Genomic DNA, 22,833 nt, shown 5'->3' with positions numbered 1-22,833 from the left:
AAAAAAAAATTCGATAACAGTTTTTTTTTCTTAAATCATTCAAAATTATTTTAACTTTCATATTATCATATTAGTTTTATTTGTCTCCTAAAGTGATACCCACCCGCTTCGCTGGGTGTAAAAGAAAGATTGATAAAGATTGCTTTCGCTTATCCCCTTTCTATAACACTCGCAATAATGATAAGGATTGTTTTACACAGGTAAAATATATGTATGGTTTCTATTTCTGAAATGTATAATAGTCGTAATTATTCATTGAGTATATCAGAAATGATGGCTATGAAATATTTTAAATTGACTATTTTTACAGAAATCTGTAATTTATGGTAATGTCAAATGACTACTTTTACAGAAATCTGTAATTTATGGTAATGTCAAATAAAACTAATTTTTACATTTTTTTTTAATATATCTTTATAAATTATATCTCATGTGTTATTCTGATATATCAGCTATATTGCTGTACAGTTTCATTAAAAATCATTCGCTAGTTTTAGCGTGAAAGCGTAACAAACAAACAAACATGCTTACTTTCGCATTTATAGATATTAGCAAGTCTCATGAATGTATGCCCTTAACGCTCAGTAAATAGCGGCAAAAATGATAACAATTTTTTAGAAAGATTCCAAATTCAATGATTTTTCGAATAAATTTTTCTTAATAACTATTTACAAGTATATTTAATTATTTAAAAAAATTTGAAAGAAATAGGTATGTCAATTCTATTATTATATCAATTTCTGTACGTTCTACAACCAAAAAGCTAACAGTGAGTTGATATGATTCTTGTTTCACATATGACGTGTAGAATATAATAATAAATGAATTCGTATATTTTTTTTTTGCTAAATTACAACAGTACAATGACCTCACACATTCGTTTCTACTTCAAATTCTTCGTAATTTTTTTTTTTTAATATTCGTTCATACAAGTATTTGAAAAAAAAAACTGTCTTTGTACGAATTTAGTTTTTTTGAATGGAATCATATAAAAATAATAAATGGGGAACGGAATTCATTTATATAAAACTTGCAAGTATACTTTTTTATTTTTGAATAATTGAAATTATTTTAATATGTATGCATCATGGAAAAACATTTCAGTTACTTCGTCAGTCCGAATCGTTACTCCTTTAAGAATTTTTGTATTATATTTGAGATTAATTAACTTGATTTACAAGCATAAATAAGTAATAACTTGAACCCGATTTTTGTGCTTAATGAGACAATTCGAAATACAAAGTTTTTTCGAATTCCAAATTAAAAATTAATATGTTAAATTAATTTTGTGGATAGATATACTTTCCAATAGTAATTTGGGCAGAAACAAATAAAAACTAAAATGCGTGAAAAATGTAAAATTATTAGCCACAAATTGCTTATGAAAAGTTTTTATTGCCCCATTGAAAAATGTTTTACCTTTAACACAAGTTTTTTTATTTCACAAGTCTTTTTATTTAAGATTCAAATAGCGTCTTAGCCTATGATTGTCACAAAAAAAAAAAATTCTTAAAGCAGGAGCTGCGTTAGCTAAGCGAATTCCCTCAAATTGGAAAAATAACACTTTTTTCTAAAAATCGAATATTACATTTTTAATTTTTGAAGAATTTTTATTTCGAAACCAAAGCGTTTAGATAAAAATCACAAGAGTACTTTTTTGCTTATTGATAAAAAAAATACAACCAATATTTTTTACTTTTTAAAATTCAAAATTTTGCTCTTTGCGCATCACTTCCTTCGGAAATTCGCTAAAAATAAAGCTGTATTCATTTTCGAAACTTTTCAAATTCAATGATTATGAACCACTACGATTAATTTGGTGACGAATACCTACATCATGTAATTTGCCTATGCACAGAAAGTTTTAAATAAATATATTACTTAAATAAAATTAAGGCAGTTCAATCGCGAAATGGCTTTTCTTAGGAATTCAATAAAATTTAATATAAGATAAATAAAATAATAAAAAAAGGACATTTTTCACTGACTGTGGAATAGATATTTTATGACGGGTTTTTGGGTACCAAGAAAACGGTTCTTGCCCGTCTTGTTATAAAGGTAAACAACAACTTATAAATTTGCAGTTGTGTGTGTTTTGTATACGTATAGGTACAATGTCTTAGTATTCTACAGTTATCACAAATAGTGCACGAATATAAGAGCATAATTTTATTATAACAAGTGAATTACCTAAATCGTAAAAGTTGTCTGGCACAAATTATCATACATTTATCAATATGAATTTGATACTAAAAGAATTTATGAGCTAAGTTTTAAATTTCATTTACACTTTTCAGTTGTTGGTTAAGATTACAAAAAAATACAGGATGGAGCACAAGTCACAAAAAATCTGTAGTGAATGAATTTGTCAAGTAAAAATAAGTTGGAAAGTCTTAAACATTTTTTGTTTCAATGTTCCATAGTTACTAAATTTCAAAATTGATCAAATAATATTAAGAAAATTGAAATTTTTATATTTCTTTAAATTATAGAAAATAAATTATACTATTTTTTATCATCAGAAAATTTTGCCCTATTAAGTTTAACAATTACAGAGATATTTACGTTAAAAGTTTTAAAACACACAATTTGAAATAAATTTGAAACAAATTTTATATTTTAGAAATTGGAATGTAAATTTATCTGTAAATATTAGACTTAAGATAGTATAGCAGTTTCGATGGTTGCAGTAAAGAACTATTTTTATTAATTTAAAAGATGATGACTCAAAATTATGTAAAATTACATGGACTTTTATGACTGCCCTTATTCAATAACGCCGGAAATTGATGGTTTGTGAAAAATTGGCACAGCTGATTTCAAAAAAAATACTTTTCAATAGATAGATCTCTATGAAGTACACTGAAAAAATTACTAAACGATTTACCACTTAGTTTTGGTTTAATTAAGTTTTTATTATCATAATTTATTGCCCCTGTTGTTAATTGGAAATATTACAACACATTGTGCGCACAAGTTCGAGTTGTAAAAAATTCCTTAGATTATACATAACGCGTTTATGAATTATATCATAATTAAATGCCATCAAATATATTAATAATATACATTAATCACTTTACTTTTGACAAAAATTTCAGTTTTTTTAATTATTAATCGGGAAATTCTTAAAACGAAGTGCATGACATTGGATAAAAAATTTTGTAAGAACTTTTTGATTTTGTCTTGGCGAATTTATTCCACAGATTTATCGTTACCTGTGATCAGCGTTGTCAACTCTACCAACTTTTAGGTAGATCTACCAACTTTGAGAATCTTTGGGATAGAAAGTTGGTAGATTACTAACTTTGAGTAACTCAAAGTAACTAGGTCTAAAATTAGATTTAACTTTTAAGGAGAATTTACTGAAAACTACCAACTTTTTAAATCATATCTATCATCTAGCTAGACAGATTTTGGGTTAGCAACGCTGCCTGTGATTCATCCTGTATATGGTATGATTTTGTCTGCTAATATTTAAAACTTTTTAATATAATTTTGATAACGGTAACATGAAGATATTATATTTAATATTATTCTTTAATCTACAAAACTTTTTAAATATTAAATATTAAAGTTTATTGAAACAATAGCTTTTACCAGCAGCATCACCCACGGTTATTTGTATGTACATGTTCTGATTATTTTATGTGAAACAAATAGAGTGTACCGTTTAGTTCTAAAGTGTACATTCAAAATATCTCGAAATCAGCCGAAGAAGTTTAAAATAGAAGTTCTTGGATTCAGAGAAGGAATATTTTACGATATTAAGTTATTTAAAGGTCGAAGTTGGCCACAAGAATCAAGTTTTTTTTCTGACAATTAGCGATACCAGTATAATTTATCATAATTTTATCTGATTTTTTTTTAGAAATTTATACAGATTAAAATTGAAATTTCTAGTTTATTAAATTCTTTTCGTCATAGTTTTCAAGTCAAGTTTTCGTCATAGGACTTATATCTCGAAACTGTACATTAAATAATCAAATTATTATATCTTAAGGTAATAATTAAACAAAAAGTTGATTTTCATCCAAATCCAAACTGTTTATCTATCTAGTTCTATTCCCTGATAATTTTCGATTTTGTCTGTTTGTAGCCATTCTGTCATTATAAACAAAATTTTAAGAAAAATGTCTAGTATTACAGTAACATTATAGTCTGCATCAAATTCGGTAGTTCTGATTTTTTGCAGACTTGTTTATGATGTTATTCCAATAAATAATCCAAGTTTGTGACCTAAAGCAAAATAACTAATCGCCAAAATCTGAAAAAAGCTGATATTTTCACGGGTTTGTTCGATTTTTGACAAAGTTGCGTCCATCGCTCAAGGTCACAAACTTGAATTATTCATTGAGACAACATCATAAACAAGTTTGCTAACTACCGGATTTGACGTTAGCTCTGATGTATAAAGTTACGTCGATAAATTTTGAAATGATTTATCTCGGAAAGTATTGGGTCTACAGAGTCCATTCTCGTCTCGCATTGTACCAACTTTAGTCTACTTTAAAAACGTTCTGAAAAAGTTTCATAAAAAAACTAATCCTTTAGGGTTATCACCAAAATCCAAAATTTTCACGGATTTTTCGTTTTTTGACAAAGTTGCGTTCAGTGTCAGAGGTCACAAACTTGGATTATTCATTAGACCAATATCAAACAAGTCTGCAATAAATCAGAACTATCGGGGTTTTGATGCACACTACCCCGTACTTTCAAACGACAAGGTTACTGTATTATAGTTCAAAAAGAATTATATATCAGACGGTTATTTAAGACCTGAAAGCTTTTGCCACTTAATTAGGAAGATTTTTATCTTAAAAAATGATAGATGAAATTTCATGTTTAAATAATAAATATTGCACAAAATACACTTATTTTTTATTTCATATTTATATGTTAATAAATTTTGTAGACAACAAATATTAAGAATAATTATTAACAAAAAAAATTACTTTGAAATATTTTTCAGACATTTTATGTAAACAATCTCTATTGCATCCGATGATTAATTTATTGAACATTAATTATGTAAATATTTATATTTTGATCATTCGTGAATTGCATATTATTGACCGCACTTAAAAATAAAACTGCATTGAATTCATTAGGTGTAGAACAGAGCTAATGCCAAAGATAACAAATTCACAAATGCTTTATACTTCACGCTATGAAAAAAAATGCGCACTTATTGAAAAATATAGGCAATATTATTATATAAATGACAGAACTTCTATATAAAAACATGGAATGAAAAGTGTATATGAAGCAATAAATTATTATGAGAATCGGGTATATGACTGATATCGATTTTGTCACATAACAAATAAAAATGTAAAAATAGACTTAATACTATAACAAAATTTTGAATGTTATATTAAAATTGATTAAAAAAAGAAGAAGTTAAAAGCATTCAAAGATTGTTGCCCGTCCTTTTATTGCAAAACTGAGTTCTATGACGATACTCAACACTGACGTCTTTTTTATAGTATGGAAAGAGTTTTAAACAATTTTCGAGATATTTGTCAAAAATCTAATTGTCATGTTTATATATCATTATAATTCGCCCCCACTGAGACTGCGCCTTAATACTCTTTTAAACTATAGATCGAAACCCTCCTTTTTTTTAAGTCTTCATCTTGACCCTCCAAAAGTGGCCGTAAAAGGGTCTTTTTTCGTTTGAAATGATTAGCCTACAATGTATATAGAATTGTTTGTTTTCATTTGTTTGGATTATTTAGTTTCAATAAAAAATACTTTGACAATCTTTTATCGTACTAAAAAGTAGAAAATAAACTCCCAGAGATACTCATGCATAATAATGTGTAAATGCTGGAAGCGCTCTTAATTCTCCTTGATATTTAGTACAATAAAAACTTGTTCTTTTTATTAAAATTTTTTTTGGAGATACTTTCTGGGTTATTTCTAGAACTACTTATCTAGTGGTTAAATGAACAGGATTTTTGTGTCTTTTGGGTCTTTTAACCTCTATAAATTTCAAAAATAGAGGCAAGAAACGATATTTTGTCTTCTTCACTTAGTAGTGAAAATGAACTGTTTTTATTCCCTTGATGGGAGATCCAATTACTTTTTTTTAACCAATAGCTTTTTAACCCCCGAACTAAAAAAAAGGGGTGTTATAGGTTTGACCGCTATATGTGTGGATTATTAAATTTTGTAAATTTCACTTATCCATGAGTTTAATGAATAATTCCTGTCGATATGCCAAAAATAGACTTTCTACTTTTAGATTATTTGCTACTACCTACTCGTATTTTATCTAATCTTAACAAAATAATTACGTCTAACATAATTCTTAAAACGTTAATGGGGATTTTTGGATATATTTGATTATTCAATAGAAAATTTAAATTAATACTGCGATTAAAAAATACTTGAGATTAAAATTTTTAGTGAAATATTTTCATTATCAAAGTAATTTAATACTTCTACAATTTGCATAAAAAATTTACAGACGAAAAAATATTACGTCTTATTTTTTTGATAAGCGCATACGATGATTACGATTAAAATTATTCATGATTAAAAAATTTAAAATTGGAAAATTTACATAGGGAAAACAAAACATTACGGTCATATTAAGAGTTTTTAACCTCTTATTGAATAATATTTGGGTCACAATCATCCTTCTATATATATAAAAAGAGAGTGTTTGTTTGTATGTCCCCGATTTTCCCTAAAACTAACCATTGACCTTCGGTAGGGGATTATGTCATTAAGTAGCCCTTAGGCTCCCATTGTGAATAAGGGAGTTTGGTGAGGGTGGAATTAAAAATGATCTAGGAATTCATAGAAAATAGATTTAAAAAATAGTTCTAATAATTTTCAATAGATGGCGCCACTGTCAATAGTGCAATTTTCACTAGATGGCGCTACTGGCGCAAATGTCTTTCGATTTTTCTCGAAAATTCTGGAATGTTCCATGGATTTCTATCGAATTTTCTAGAATTTTCTCGAACATTCTGGAATGCTCTATGGATTTCTATCGAATTTTCTAGAACTTTCTCGAATATTCTAGAATGTTGTATGGATTTTTATTGAATTTTATCAAACTTTCTCGAACAATCTGGAATGTTCCATGGGTTTCTGTCGAATTTTCTAGAATTTTCTCGAACATTTTGGAATGTTCTATGGATTTCTATCGAATTTTCTAGAATTTTCTCGAACATTCTGGAATGTTCTATGGATTTCTATCGAATTTTCTAGAACTTTCTCGAATATTCTGGAATGTTCCATGGGTTTCTATCGATCTTTCCCTTACTTTTCCGTACACACAGAGAGTGTAGACATAATATTGGGATCGACCAAAAAAATCTTACTGTTCCGTACACACAGAGAGAATTAAAAAAAAATGTAATGTAATTAAATTTCATTTAACAATTTTGATATTTAAATGTGCAAAAACAACCCAGCGAAGCGGGTTTAACAGCTAGTATATATTATAAATGTGAAAGCAAGGATGTTTGTTTGTTTGTTTGTTACGCTTACACAAAAACTAGCGAATGGTTTTTAATGAATCTGTACAGCAAAATAGCTCATACACCGGAATAACACATGAGCCATAAATTATAAAGATACATTTAAAAAAAAAAAATTAAATTTAATCTGTCATGTACCATTTTTAATTTTTTCAGAAATCTTTAATTTATGGTTCAGAATGATGATCACAGATGGGGTAGATCTATGATCATCATTTTGAACCATAAATTAAAAATATCTGTAAAAATTTTAAATAGAAATTCAAAAAAATTCATAGCAATAGTCAAACAATTTTCATGGCCACCTTTTCTGATATACTAAATTAATTATGACTATTTTACTATTTGAAAAATTAAAAACTGTGCATATCTTTTAGCTACATAAAATAATTCCTTCAAGTGTTATTGAAGGGTAATAAGTGAGATCAAGAGAAGTGGAGGCTATGAAGTAGTGGTTTTTACTTTAAAGCCCAGTGAAGCGGGCGGATATCAAGCTAGTACAGAATATTTTACTTATTTCAAACTTCAAAATTTACTTTATACTTTGGACGCAAAAATATTTATTATAAAAGTTTTTGTAATTTCGGTGAATAAATTTGCATTATTGATAACCTTTTTGTAAAAAAGAATTGTTTGAAAAAAATATGTATAAAAAAATTCTATTGTAATTTTCCTGTTTTCAATTCACAGGTTTTCGTTGAATTCAATAAGTTTATTTAGTTGGAGCAAAGCTACTATTAGGCCTGGTGTATCAGAATATCGGGTGTATTATCATCCGGAAGTCATTATGTATGCAGATGATAAACAGTGCATTTATCCAGCAAAAAAAAAAAACAATCGAGATATAGAAACAAAAACAAATAAATAATAATATACTTGGTAATTTACAACATGGTTCATTAAAGCAAAAAAGTTGCATCTGAATTTACAAAAAACAAACTACATTTTAAAACAAGAAACTAGTAAGTATATTCCTGGAAACTTGTATTATTGCATGTTCGACGAAAATTTGAACTGGCGAGAACATTGCTACAATTGCATGGTATATTTATTTCGAAATCTAAAAAATAACTTAGGCAACAACATCTTAGTGTCACTGTATTATGCTGTATACGTCTACAGTAGAATCAAATACGGGATACTTTTATGGGAAAATTCAATTCAAGCAAAGCAAATATTTATTCTACAAAAAGCATCATAAAACCATGTGTAAACCAGTGTTATTATTATAATTATTATTAAAAAATGATCAATATTCGAGAGATCGAAGCTTTTTTTTGATTTGTACCGAATCTGTGTTGATTTCGAAAAAATGTTTCGCACAAATGTTATTATAATTGATTAGAGACATTTTTATATTTTAAAGTTTTGCTCTATCTCTTTGTTATTTGTTAAAGATCCCCTGTTCGGAGCTACATAATTCAGAACCTTTACACATATCGTTTCACGTTTAGATCCAACCCGTTAGATTTCGAAAAATTTTTCGTATTTAAATGAAAAACATTGTTGCTTTTCCATCTTTACTAAACGTTTAGAGATAGAGTAAAATCTTTAAATTAAAAAAATGTTTCTGATAAAATTATCAATAACTTTTATTCAAAACATAATTTTAGAAAACGAAACAGATTCGGTACAAATCTAAACAAAAAAATTTCAAGTTTTGAATTATTTAGAAAGGGGCGGTTTCGGAATATATGTTTATTATACCAATTGTCGTTGATCACATTATCGTCGCTTGGATAAGAACGAAGTTAACCAACTTCACCCACGTCAAAATTGTAATTGTAAATATGGATGTAATTAAATAAAGAAAGATTAACAAATAATGATGTGGGTGGCTGTTGTCATAGGCGTATATGCCAGAGAAATGAAAATACCAATTGCTTTGCTTCTTTTGGAATACCCCTCAAATACTGATCATTTATTCTGAAACACCTGGTATAATTATATAAATGTCAAGGACAATGATTTAATTAAAAAAATGTCTCAATATTTTAAACTCTATAGGGTGAGACTCACTCTACATCTGAAACCATACCTATTCTACTGATTGAAAGTGATTTCTTTCTATTCTAAAATAAGGCCATTTTTTTAAACAGTAGTAGGAGAATTATTTATTTTATTCTTCAAGCGCCTTTTAGAGAACCAGTTTATTGTTGTAATTTTAATGTCGACCGAAATGAAATTAATTCAATTTCCTTCTCCAACCACGATTACTACTGGATGGAATGGGTGTTATACCCGATTCCAAAGGTCTTACTGCCTCTATTTTAGGTTAGGTTCGAGTGGCTGTCCTGAAATGGGACAGACTTAGACCATGGGGTCCATTTTACTGCCTCCGCTTGGTGCTAGTTTTATCTTTCCCGAATTATTCGTTATTACCCATATTAGCAAGACATCTAGAGGAGTGGTTAATACCACAAAATCTCTGGGGAGGTGAAATGGAAATAGACTTAATCAAAACTCTCAGCTACAATGTCGTATTACTCAGTTCGCAATGGATGAATATTCCTATCACTAAGTTGACAATTTTTATTCCAAAACAGACAAATATTATCATTTCTATAATCGAAGTTGAGAATTAAGGTACTTGAAAATATCCTGTACAAATTAGCTAGAAATTTTTAATCCCATTAAATATTTAAGGATTAAATTGAATATCGAGTACATGGATTTGCTAGTAAAAAGATTATCGGGACCCCACCTAGTGTTTAAAACACACGAAATACATACAATAAAAAGAACTTAAGTCAATGTGACTTAAAATCTTATCAATAGATAAATTATTGACAGTTTTAATGACGTATAAAATTTAATAGAATAATTTCTATGATAATTTTAATAACATTGAATTATGGTTTAGGTGTACTTTCAAAAAGTTATTTTATTTTAAATATTATAGACCAAGAGCCAGCCAAACCAGTCAAATTTTGATCGTGAGCTGAACTTCTTACGTATATAATGTGTGACCAATTAAGTCCATGGAAAACTTTTTTATTTTTTTATTTATGAAAAAAAGTTATTCTTTGATAAAAAGTTCTGCATGGCCTAAAACGCAAAATGTAATAATCTGATATCAATTTTTTGCATTCGTATTAAAAATACAGTTAAAATACATTAAAACAGTTTTTATACTCTGTATATATGTAATATATATCAAGGTATATTAAGTTTAGTCCCAAGTTTATAACGCTTAAAAATATTCATGCTAAGAACAAAATTTGGGTATAGCCGTTCATAAAATCACAAGTATTCCATTTACAATTGCCCGTCCGTCCGTCTGTGAAGACGATAACTTATAGCGTGCTCAGAATTTGATAAAATTTTTGTATCAAACAATGTTCGTCTATCTAGACTTAGGTTGCGGATTCGAATCCAGGCAGCGGCAATGTGAACAATTAAAATAAATGGGGACGGTAGAATTGATCACATTGTCGTCGCTTGGATAAGAACGAAGTAACCGAATCAACCCACATCAAAATGTAATTGTAAATATGTATGTAGTTAAATAAATAAATATTAACAAATAATGATGTGGGTGGCCTCTGTTATAGGCGTATATGTCAGAGAAATGGAGGTTATTATTATTACTATGATGGTGTTTTGCCTTAAACGTTGTGTGTTAAAATTACTGTAGAAATTTTTACCAATGTACTAATCCAAGTCCAGCACACGATCAGAATTTGACAGATCTGGCTCTGGGAGCATTAGTTATTATCGATCTTTTTCAAAATCACCTGATTTATAATATTGATTAGACAATTATTATATTAATTGTGTTACATTTTTAGTATCAGTTATAATTAGTAACACTTTTATAGAGTGCAGTCGTCATGACGTTTATATGTACTCATTATTTTAAAAATAAATATTTTTTCTGTCTCAAGTATTATTTTTATCTTTTAATGACATAATTGCTATTCTAATGCCTATTTTAAACGCTAATAGATTGATTTATGATTACTCATGCTTGGATCCAGAGAGAATAATCGGGACTATTACCGCTTCCAAAAATGCGAAAGTCAACTTTTTCAAATAATTGGTCCATTCAACGATAAGAAGTAACATATATGTGTGGCACTCTTAAATTTTTACGATTTGTCCAATAAAAACACAAATTCTCGAAAGAGGAGATAATCCTTATGTCGAATTGACCATATGACCCATAAAAATGTAAAACTAGACTTGATACCATGACAAAAGAAAGTGAAATTAAAATTGATTAAAAAGCGAAGAAGTTATAAACAATCAAAGATTGTCCATCTCTTTTTAGCATAACCAAGTTTTATATGTAATCTCTATGGCGATATCCACGTATTGCGTCGATAGTGGGTATCTTCCTCTTTGTTTAATTAGGATTTTTAAACGTTCATATCTTGCATACTAGTAAAGATTTTTAAAAACTTACTATACTTTTCTATTCGTGAAATGAGAATTCTTAATCCGAAGTGATAACAAAAATTTAGTCCGATCCCCTATTATAATGTTAAGTCTATAAAAGTCTATCCGGGCCTGTCCCCCTGACGTTTTTAGTAAAACCAGCACACTTCAAGTATAATAAAAGTATTATGAAGCAAAATGCAAAAATATTAAGCAATATTTTTGTCCCGCATTTTTTTACGTATCCTACCCTGACAAAATTCAATCCACTAAAACATTTAGAAATATTAAGCCGCTATTCTCACAGTATCGTTAATTCACTGTTATTTGTAAGTTGGCTCGACGAGACACTGCTGTGCAGTCGTTTCGCATGGTCAATTTGTATCTTCCCTGGCAAGTTATAAAATTTATAAAATTCACTTAATTTTTGTGCTTGTATAGTCTGTAACAATACTGTAATAGTGACGTCAAAAATGTGATTTCAACCATTTCTAATTTTCGTATCGGAGAAAAATTTATCTAAATTCGAATTAAAAATTGTGTTTAACATCAATAATTCGTGGAAGCGCAGGGTACTCAAAATGTTATATTACAATTTTAATACTCTAACTGTTCAATGCTTTGATTCTGACTCAATTTATTCCTCATAAACCTCGCCCATTCACTCGTTCAGTTTTTCGATATAAGTGTTTAAGAACCTCAACAGAGGTTGAATTTCTAATTTCTGTTTTTCCTATTTCCCATTTCGTATTCGCCAAATATTAGATATTTTATTTTCTGTTTTTAATTTAGTTTAGGATTATTCTTGCAGAATGTTTTCTTTCTAAAGCAAGGAAATTGGATGAAAATTCTCAAAAAAATCTCTCTTAAGCCCAAACTTTTTTACCGAAACACCGGCAATCATTAAATCAAAAATATTAATCCTAAACTAAATTAAAAAATATCTTTAACCACACTGATACCAATAATCAATATCTCGCGCGCAAAGTTTGAATATTCATTGTTATATTTCAAGATAAACTTGTCTAATGTCTAATGTCTAATGGAGATAATAAATTTTTGAATCCAAGAAACCTAATATTGAAAGAATTATAAGTTTTTAATTAATTTGGCTCTATATGGTGTAGATTTTTGGCAAACTCCTCATACTTAAAATACGATTTTTTTTTTAAATCATTTATTTATTTGACGCGTGTCAAAAATTATGAGGAAAAAAAGACGTCCGTCTGTCTGCCTCTTTAGATACTAACAAAAATTATTGTTGTATTAGTCGGTCGATAATATCTTTAAAAGAGAAACGTATAAGCTTGTTTAACCGAGTGCCAAAAATTTTTCAATAACATCGGTACACACATACAATAAACTACATACATTGTATAAAAATGGGCCATTGTCCTATTTATATAATACATAAATTTTCTCCTTTGCTAATACACATGCGCATTTGTTTGTGTGGGAGTTTAGATTATTTACGAGGGGGCGAAAAGTGAATTAAAGAGGGATGAGTTTAGTTTAAATGTTCACATTAATTTATTTAAAGAAGGATAATTGTGTTAAAAGCATATTAGAGAGAGAAAATAATTAAATAATTAAGAAAATATTTTATCGTGTACTTTTTTCGGTGTTTTATCTTTCGTTTGAGATCTTACTTCAAAAAAATATTTATCTTGAAAATTTTTTAATGAAATTTAATTAAAATATAATTTTTAATTAAAATTGTAGAAATATGACAATTATTAAACAAAAAAAAGGGTAAATTGTATTTGTATAAGCTTCTTAAATTGCTTCCTTATTTGTCTTTTCGATATAATCGATATAGTCCAGTCCGATATAATAAATTTGTTTACATTTAATTAAAATAATACTTGAGCTACATATTTATGTGATTTTCTATGTTTGTGTTTAATTTTTAAGATGTTAACATCAAAATCCTAAAAGATCAACGAAAAGCAATATATTTTTAATTTGCCAAATGCTGTAAGAAAACGGGTGTCGAAAATCTTTAAACATTAATTAAAAGCCTACAACTTTACGTTGAGAAATTTGCTCCTTTAACTAATTTAACGAAAATCAACTAATAATAACTATTTGCCAAGACATTCTTGATGAGATATCGAACTGAAAATTGCGTGACAAGTGTAAATCGAATGATAACATCATATTATGACTTTAAAAATATTATGAAAGCTTTTTTGTAACAATAATTTGCTTTTTTTCTAACCAATTTTAATATACATAAACTTTTTATTTATGAATTAAATTAAGTAACAATATTTTTTAGCATTTATTGTATCAAAAAGTCAAAAATAATTTTTTCCCTTAAGTCATTCAGCTCTTATACCAAACACCGGTAAAAAGCTTACACATTCTCAAGTGTTTTCTAGGAGAGAAATGTAAAATATATCAGCTTTAACCAACAAGTGAAATTTATAAAATTTTAAAAATCCTCGACAAATTTTTCGGATACGGAACCCTAAACTCGCACTTGAAACATAGCTAAGAACACTCTCCATTAAATTACCTTTCAAACGAATCAAAAAAACACCGGTCTTTATTTATAGACTTTCAGGGCTTTTAGGGAGACTTTATACAATGGGCCTTTTTCCTTAAATCCGCACATAGACATAGAAAATGAAGTGCGTTCTCGATCTAATTGTGAAATGAAGTTTAACAAAAAAAAAAGGGGGGGAAGGTCCCGTAGTCCTTATGTGTCCAGGGCCTCCAAAAGAGTAAAGGTGGTCCTGAATCTTCCATAATCGCAAAGTTCCTAATGAAATATTCCACCGTTTCGAATTTTCATGTTAGAACTTTGGAAAATATTGAAGATTAAAAATTTAGAAAAAATTAAATCAAATAATTTATCCTAATGAAAAATCTGGGAACAAAAGCCCTAAAAAATCTCTTTACTGATAATTTGGCTTGGCATAATTTTCTTTATAGGAAAATATTATTTTAGCTAATAAATATTAATTTTACAAGTTAATCGTAAAAAAATTATCAGTACCAGATAATAAAACATTCCTTTGCATTCAATATAAGATTAGTATTGAAAAAAAATGCATACAATTCAAATCTAAAAATACAGCAGATTCATACAGATCCTAAGCGATTTTGAAGACACGGCCTTAAAATATCATGCCCATACACAGTGGGCTTTACAATGTTTCACATTACAAATTATAATCCAACTGAACTATTTTAATTGGATAGACAATTGTTTATATTTGCATGCAATATGTATGACCTAGAAACCTAATACGGTCAATAGATTTTCTATAAATTAGAATATCTTATAGAAATGACAAGAACCATTACAATTCGAATTCTCCAAACGTTTTCAAGAGCAAATAAATATCTTTTAAGAACACCCTACCATTTTAATACCAATATACCTCTCTTATAAAAACCCCCATGTTTGCCTATGAATTCATTGTGAGAAAACCCACAAAAAATAAACCATCAACTACCGAACCCAAGTAAAAAAATCGGCTAACTTTGTATTATAAATTAATAATAAAAGGATCAGCAGGTTGTTTTTTGCAAATAATAACTTTCTATAATCGATGCAGATTTCAAATCAATCAAGTCGCATGTTGACAGGTGAAAAGAACCTTGAAACCTTGAATTTTACCTAACGAGAATATAGAAAAAACGCTAAACTATAATTAGCAGATATTTACAATAAGAAAAGATACGAAATACAATTATCAAAAACACAAACTCAGGTAGAAGAAATTTAAAAAAAGATGAAAATAAACAATTGACTAAGTTAACTGTTGAAATATCGTGCATCGATAGTTTGAAAAAAAAATGTATTTTTTTTTTTAAAAAGGCCTCTTATGACTGACAATTCCTACTTGAAACAAATTAATTAGTAATAACAGAATAATTTAATTAGTATAAACATGTTAAAACTAATATCATTTAACATAAGTTTTCATGTGTATAGATTATGAAAAAATCCTACTTTGAAGTGATAATATCCTGCCTATGTGCAAAATCATCATACTGGAGTGCTTATGTAAGGGAAATTGTTTGAAAATTCATCAAAAATTTAAAATTAATGTGAGAATACTTTGGAGTTTTGTTTGTGTATTTGATAGGAAAAGCAATACATTTTCCCGTGTAACTATGGAATTTGCAATCATAGGAGTCCCCGAATGTCTTTTCCCAACAAAATGCACGCTATTTTCTCTGAAATTGTTAAACAATAGTTTTGATGCCAGAAAACCTGTTTTATTGGTATTTTAAATGGTTATCGGGCAATTGTACAATTACAATAAATACAATAGTACAAGAGACGGTTTAAGGCCGATCTTCACCCATCTGATAACCAAATTTTTGTATGAAATTTTAATTTTATTGGTTTTAAAACATGCATATCATAGTTTTCCTATCGAAAAATGTTCATGGCTATTTGTAATTAAATTAGTTTTAATCAATTTTTTCCATGACCTTTATTTTTAGACAAGCCTATACCATGATTTTCGTAATTAAAATATCTTTCTTCTGATACCAATTTCTTGTTCTTTTGAATTTAGGCGAATATGGCGTTTCGAAATTTTGTTAGAATCTAGGGCCACCAAATATGTGCACATTCGCGACATCGATAATATTCTGTACAAAAAGATGCGTCACTTTTATATCACATTTAATTTTAAACCGTAAGATGATGACAGGTAAAAATGCCAAACTCTTTTTGTCTCGGAAGGTACTAAAATGTGTCTGAGTTTGGACATATCGAGAAAAAAAATTATATTTTTCGAAACAGTAACAATTTAAGTGAGTCTTTTTACCCGAATGAATTTTGTGTGGTCTACCATCGGGTAGTAATAGGATTGAAATAAGGAATTGATTTTCTAAAGAAACATAAGACAATTTCTTCTACCTTTTCACAAGTATTTAGAAATAATCAGCCAATGATAAATATAAAAAAGGATAACTAAAATCCAAAAATGCATCGAGGAACTGACCTGGATATCAGGCTACTCTGGCATTCAAGGGAATGAAACAGCGGACTCGTATGCAGGATCGAGGTCATCCCAAATACACCTTTCATCACAGCCTAGCATTGCTATAGCAAGATGTTCTGTAATCTAACAAATCAAGAAATGGCTACAACTTTTCGAAGGGCATGCGACAGGTCAAGCTGTATATAACCATAGCTACGTCATTTGACGGTGATCAGTTTAGAAGGGTGGTGGGGCTCTTGACAGGACACTATCACTTGAAATACTACCTTTATAACATGGGGATCTTTGATGATGCCACTTGCAGGGTCTTGTATGAAGAACGATGACATCTCCATACATGTTATTTGCTCTGCAGGGCATCAGGTTCAGAATGTTAGGGTTCGAAACCTTGGATCTATCAATCTTGGGAGAAATCCCGGCGGAGAAGCAATGTTCTTTCTGCGTGGTGTCTGACCTCGACAGAATCTTATAGCTACATCTGCTTAAAAAAGCATCTCGTCTCTCACCCGGAAGCGTATCGCCTTCGGATGACAGGCTGTTTTTCAAAGAGAGGACAGTGGACCCTTTGGGGTAGATGCCAGGGGTCTCATTTGTGGAACCCCTCTTATGTTTATTATTAAGATCCAAGAAACATAAATGAGAGTTCTAATGTGCGTTGAATGATCTTCATTTAAATAGCTCTTATAACGTGGCCTTAGGAGCCTGGAGAAGTCACAGACTTGCGATCAATACCTGTATTTATCAAATAGTATATAATAATACGTTATGCGATTCAACTTTTATTTTATCTTATCAAATTTATTTTCATTAATATTATCGTACTATTATTTTAGCAATATAATAATTCTAGATTTGACATAACCGGACTACCATAAAATCTAAAGAGATAAACAGCAAACCTTTTCCCCTACCAATAAAGGTGTTGTAGATTATACGGCTAGACGAAAAAAATTTTTATAGATATCGATTTATAAGGTATATAAGATTATTAAAAAAATTTATAAATATTTAATAATAATATTATTTGTATATACATTTCCACGAAATTGTTACGTAATAAGAAAATTATTCTAACCTTGAATTTGACTATAGTACTACATATATACATAGATACGTACGTAAATACGCCCATAATTCACCAAATTAACAAAATATAATAATAGGAGCCTGTTCATAATTTATTTTAGCACGCGATCTTAAATAAAAACCGAAAAAACTTTGCTCCCTTCAATAAATTGGATTTTCGCATTTTAGAAAGTTTCCATTTAATTAAATCGCAATTTAGTTGATGGCAATAAACTTTGTTCTCTACTGAGAAAATATTATACAACTAACAGAAATTCAGTATCTAGAATTACGAAAAGGATTTCTTTGAAATTAGCTATTTTTAATACATTTATTGGTTCCAAAAAATAATCACATTGTTCATATTATATTTAAAAAAAAAAAAGTCCTTGCAATTTTCTTTTCCTTTTTAACCGAAAATTTTATAGACCCGGACTATTGTTGTAATTACGAGTTGGTTGGGTTGAGTTTGTCGACTATAGAGGAGTTGGTTGGGATCTGAAAGTTTTAACCTTTGCGTTCAAAAATGGGGCATTTACAAAAAAATTTTTCGGTATATTTTCTCCAAAATCCGAGCTGAACAGTGAACTAAACGTAGCATATCCTTACATACAAACATTGAAATTCAGGAAAGGGCTAAATTCTAATATTCGCGCTTCTATAGGGTAATCAAAAATTTTAGAGAACTTTTCGTTTTATTCACCGCGTTATGTAATCTTAAAAGAAGTGGAAAACTGTTTTACTCGTTAAAATTAACTCCAAAAACAACTTATACTCAAAATTTAGAAAAAATTTACATGTAGAGAGCGAATTAACCTCTGTGGGAAGAATCGTTAAATTGCGAGCATTAAGAGTAAAAAATAACCCTGAAAATTTATAATTCATATACTTTTAAGTCCTAGAAATTTAAAATTGAAGCGCGAAGCTGCTTGAATACAAATTATAGCATCCAAATCGAATTCACCTAAATCTATTGCTTTTCAAATATTTATGGTGCTTATTTTGCCGATACTGTGCAAATTTCTCTAAATACAAACAATTTATGCAAAAAAAAAACGTAATACAAAAAATTGTCGATAAAAATTTCTTATTTCCAGGCAAAACAATTCCGAATTTTCTTGAGACGCCAATTTGACTGACAGCCAAAGCAAACGACAATACTACCCTCTATTATAAACGGATAAAATTAACAAAAAGAGGTGCCTAATAAAAAAAAAACCACAAATTTCTCTCTAATAAGTTCCCTAATTTCCATATTCCAAATTCCAAAATCCAATAGCAAACATATTTGAATACAAAAAATTGTGTCATAATGCAATTAAAATAATGGCCAATTTATAATAAATGTCAATGTCAAAATGAAAATAATAAATTGTGGGAATATTTAATAAATTTAATGAAACAGAAATTGAATAGAAATTAATGGCACAGATTTATAATAATATTCAAAAAAAAATGAAACAATGACGTTTTTTTATAAAGAACATGAAATATTACGTAAAGCGTGTATCGATTATTCATTTTTAGAGTAGCTATGTTCATATGTTGTATGTAGCCATCATGGTATGTGCCCCCCTCTCACTTGGTGCCGGTAACCAATGATTCATTCAAGAAACAGCCATTCTCTTCAATTTTTAATTGTAATAAAAATGATTACCAATTGTTTTTACACCTGATAAATTCGAGCAAAAATTTTTGCAACCTGTGTTTGCAACACATATAAAAATTGAGTTCAGTGTATTTGGTTACTATGTCGTGGTTCAGTGGATTAAAAATTGTGAATACAATTCAAAGGATGGCAAAATGTTTTTTGTGTAAAATAGAATAATGACATTTTTTATGTAATAAAAATGACGGAACGTAATTCTATGATTACATCGGCAAACTATATCGATGTTTTGCTAAATTACATAGCAATAAGACAGAAAGCAAGAGTAGGCGGACGTACGAGGTATTATAAAAAGTAATCAGCCGGTTTTCAAGTTGGATCAATATTACATGTTACATGGTATCAAAGAGTTTACAGATTTAATAATTAATAAATAGAACTTACCGTCATATTGTTTTCTACAATCGTTTCGAACGCACATGTTGTATAGACTAAATATGCTCTCACTAATTCCCAAGTTGTTTTACTTTTGAACGATGCTTCTGGATTAGCAAATGAAGTGTCTAATGGATCTCGACGTGGTGGATTTAATGCTTTAACATCACTCTTATTATCGACACTGCTCAAATTTGCTGTTGATTCACAGGTTTGTTGTGAATTATAACGACATTGATTAATTGTACGTAAATGATTTGCTGCAGATAATTCTAAAACTTTCAAACTATTACTACTCAAACCATATTTACGTGCAATGCTCAATTGAATCACAGGTCTCAAAAAAGCCATCACAATATTAGCGGGTCTTTTAAAATTTCTTCTCTCTCTGTCTTTAAATCGTTTTATTTCTCGAAAACTTTTATTATTATTAGAAAATTTTATATTATACAAAAAAAACTTTTTTATGTGGTTATTCAGTTAAAAAAACAACTATGAACGACACAGTGTAGTGGACATTCACAGACTGAGCGAATCAAGAACGTAAAATTGAACAAAAGTACCAGACAGACGCATCAGACCACCAATCGTTGCGGTATTAGGATCGACATGCGCGCGCACTTATCTATGTCATAGAAAATACTGATCAATCTCCCCACTATTATATTTTTTGTTATATTTTCCACTGGCATTTGCGGTGATTCTTCAAACAAATCGAAACAATTACAAGAATTTATTATGGATTATTAATATACTTGAAATTATCAAATTCAACATTGATTTCCCTTTTATTTTTTGCAAATTTTATTTAACTATTTACATCTACCACGTGTTTACAAAAATACTTGACAAGGATCGATATATTTTATTATTCGATTCTATATTGTTTTTTATTTATTATATGTCAAATATAATTTATTCTTTGAGTGAAATTTGTATATTATTTTCAACAAACTTAACGATACTTGAAGACAGTCCATGAATGTCCAGAGTTTTTTAATTAACAATTTTGTTTTCCCTAGATGTCTTGATATTGGATAATATTATATTTTTTGTTTGTTTTACTTAAAATATTTACGAAACTATTTGTAAATATCTTACAAACAAAGAACGCAAATAAATGTAAATATGAACGAGTTATATAACGGTATAAATTATTAGGATTCTGTAACAATAAAAAAGGGCCTTTTTTACAGGCAGCTTAGGTGTATTTTAGTGACAGTTGTACCCCTATTCTGTAATTTTTTTTTACGACAGCTGTCGATATCGTTATTTATAGAGGTTGAGACGGTAATAGATATACGGAGTTATGACGTTATTAATTATCACAATAAACATCACCATCTGACTCAATCAAGGTTGATGTCGCGATATAAGGCTAACGATAACGATGAGATGTGTTAGGAAGTTTTAGAATCCGGTACAGCAGGTATATGCAACTGTGGAAATAAAAATCGGGAAACACTATTTGTTGTGACTTGAATTAAATTTATCCAATAAAACTTCATTAGAAAAAACTGTATGTTACGAACGTCAACCCAACCAATTCAGCGGGAGCGATTACGTAATACGGAGTAGTAAATAAAAATATTTCTATTAAAACGAAAGACAAGAAATATTAACGCTTGTTAAAACCACAACAAAATCGTTACTTGTAATCAAATACATACACGACAACGCTGTGAGATTTTTAATTAAAATACAATTTAACAATGTTTACATAATGATAAAATTTTGTATTAAAATTATTTTACATGAATGAATCGTATTTACATAACACCTGAAGATCAAACGTTTGCTACTTGTTTATTCACCAAATCCTAAAGTCAATATTTGAACTTCAATAATAAAAATGTCGTGTGAGTAAACGTAACCACCTACTACAAGTCAAAGTTTGAAAATCTGAAATAAATATTAAACGATTTCTTTTTAAAATATATTTTTGTACACCGTTGATACATTTTGTTCAAAATTATAGAGGTGTGTCATATCACGCTTGCGCAATGGTAGAAGACGTCAAGTCGCCCGTCAACTGTTTTATATGAGTTTTTTTGTTTTATCAATATTTATAGTGGAGTGAAATAATATTTTATATTTCAGTTCCTATTTCCAATTATTTTTCTACAAATGTTTTCCTCAAAATCAAAAACTTTTCAGTTCTCTCCCATACTCTTTTTATACACTATATATGACATATATCAAGTAATAAAAAATATTGATGCTACAAACAAAATTTTAGAATAAATGTTTATAAAATCACCTGATTAGCTCGTTTTCGTTTATCCGTCTAATTAAAAACAAACTGAGATATCGAGCTGAAGTTATATAGTGGACTTAGTACGTAAAAAGTGAGTTTGAGTTCGTTCGTAAATGAGCAACGTAGGTCAAGAGGGTCTTGAGTCCGTAGAACCCATTTTGTAAACCGCAAGAGATAGAACAAAAGTTTAGAGGTAAAAAATGTTTCTTATAAAAAAATAAATAACTTTTGTTTGAAAAATTTTGTCATAAATATCTGTATTTTTCCTTGAGGATCCAAATTAGGGCAAAAATTTAGTTTCCATTTTATCAAAAAGATAGAGAGTTGAGAATTTGTAGGTACCTTCGAAAACATATATTTTTATGAAAAATAATTAAAAAAAATTGCATTCCATAGAATTTCGGGAAAAAAATGGCTGTCAAAAATGATCTTAAGAGAAAATTTTTAACAAAAATAAAAAAAGTTCGCCACCATATTGGCTCCTTTAATTTTCTAAATGCTATAAAAAAATATAGCGGTCCTTAATAGTCATTCAGACTTGCGGAATAAACTCGTTAAGTAAAATTCTATTACATTAACGCAATAAGAAGTTATATCTCGTAAGCTTTCGGTTGAATC

At 28.8% G+C, this 22,833-nt stretch overlaps 1 protein-coding gene across 1 annotated transcript in view; it reads right to left on the bottom strand.

Moving 5' to 3' along the window:
- Positions 1-20,485, bottom strand: part of LOC123301853 (proline dehydrogenase 1, mitochondrial) — a 42,889-nt gene extending 22,404 nt beyond the window's left edge. Inside the window, exon 1 of the mRNA XM_044884780.1 lies at positions 19,968-20,485. Within this exon, the coding sequence (XP_044740715.1) occupies positions 19,968-20,309 (342 nt within the window). The 5' untranslated portion in view covers positions 20,310-20,485. The remainder of the gene's footprint in view (positions 1-19,967) is intronic.
- Positions 20,486-22,833: the final 2,348 nt, after the last annotated feature.

Source organism: Chrysoperla carnea, chromosome 5 (genome assembly GCF_905475395.1).
Source record: "Chrysoperla carnea chromosome 5, inChrCarn1.1, whole genome shotgun sequence".
In the NCBI taxonomy this organism is placed as follows: domain Eukaryota; kingdom Metazoa; phylum Arthropoda; class Insecta; order Neuroptera; family Chrysopidae; genus Chrysoperla; species Chrysoperla carnea.
The sequence above is the reverse complement of the archived record's forward strand: the minus strand, read 5'-3'. Positions and strand labels throughout refer to the sequence as shown.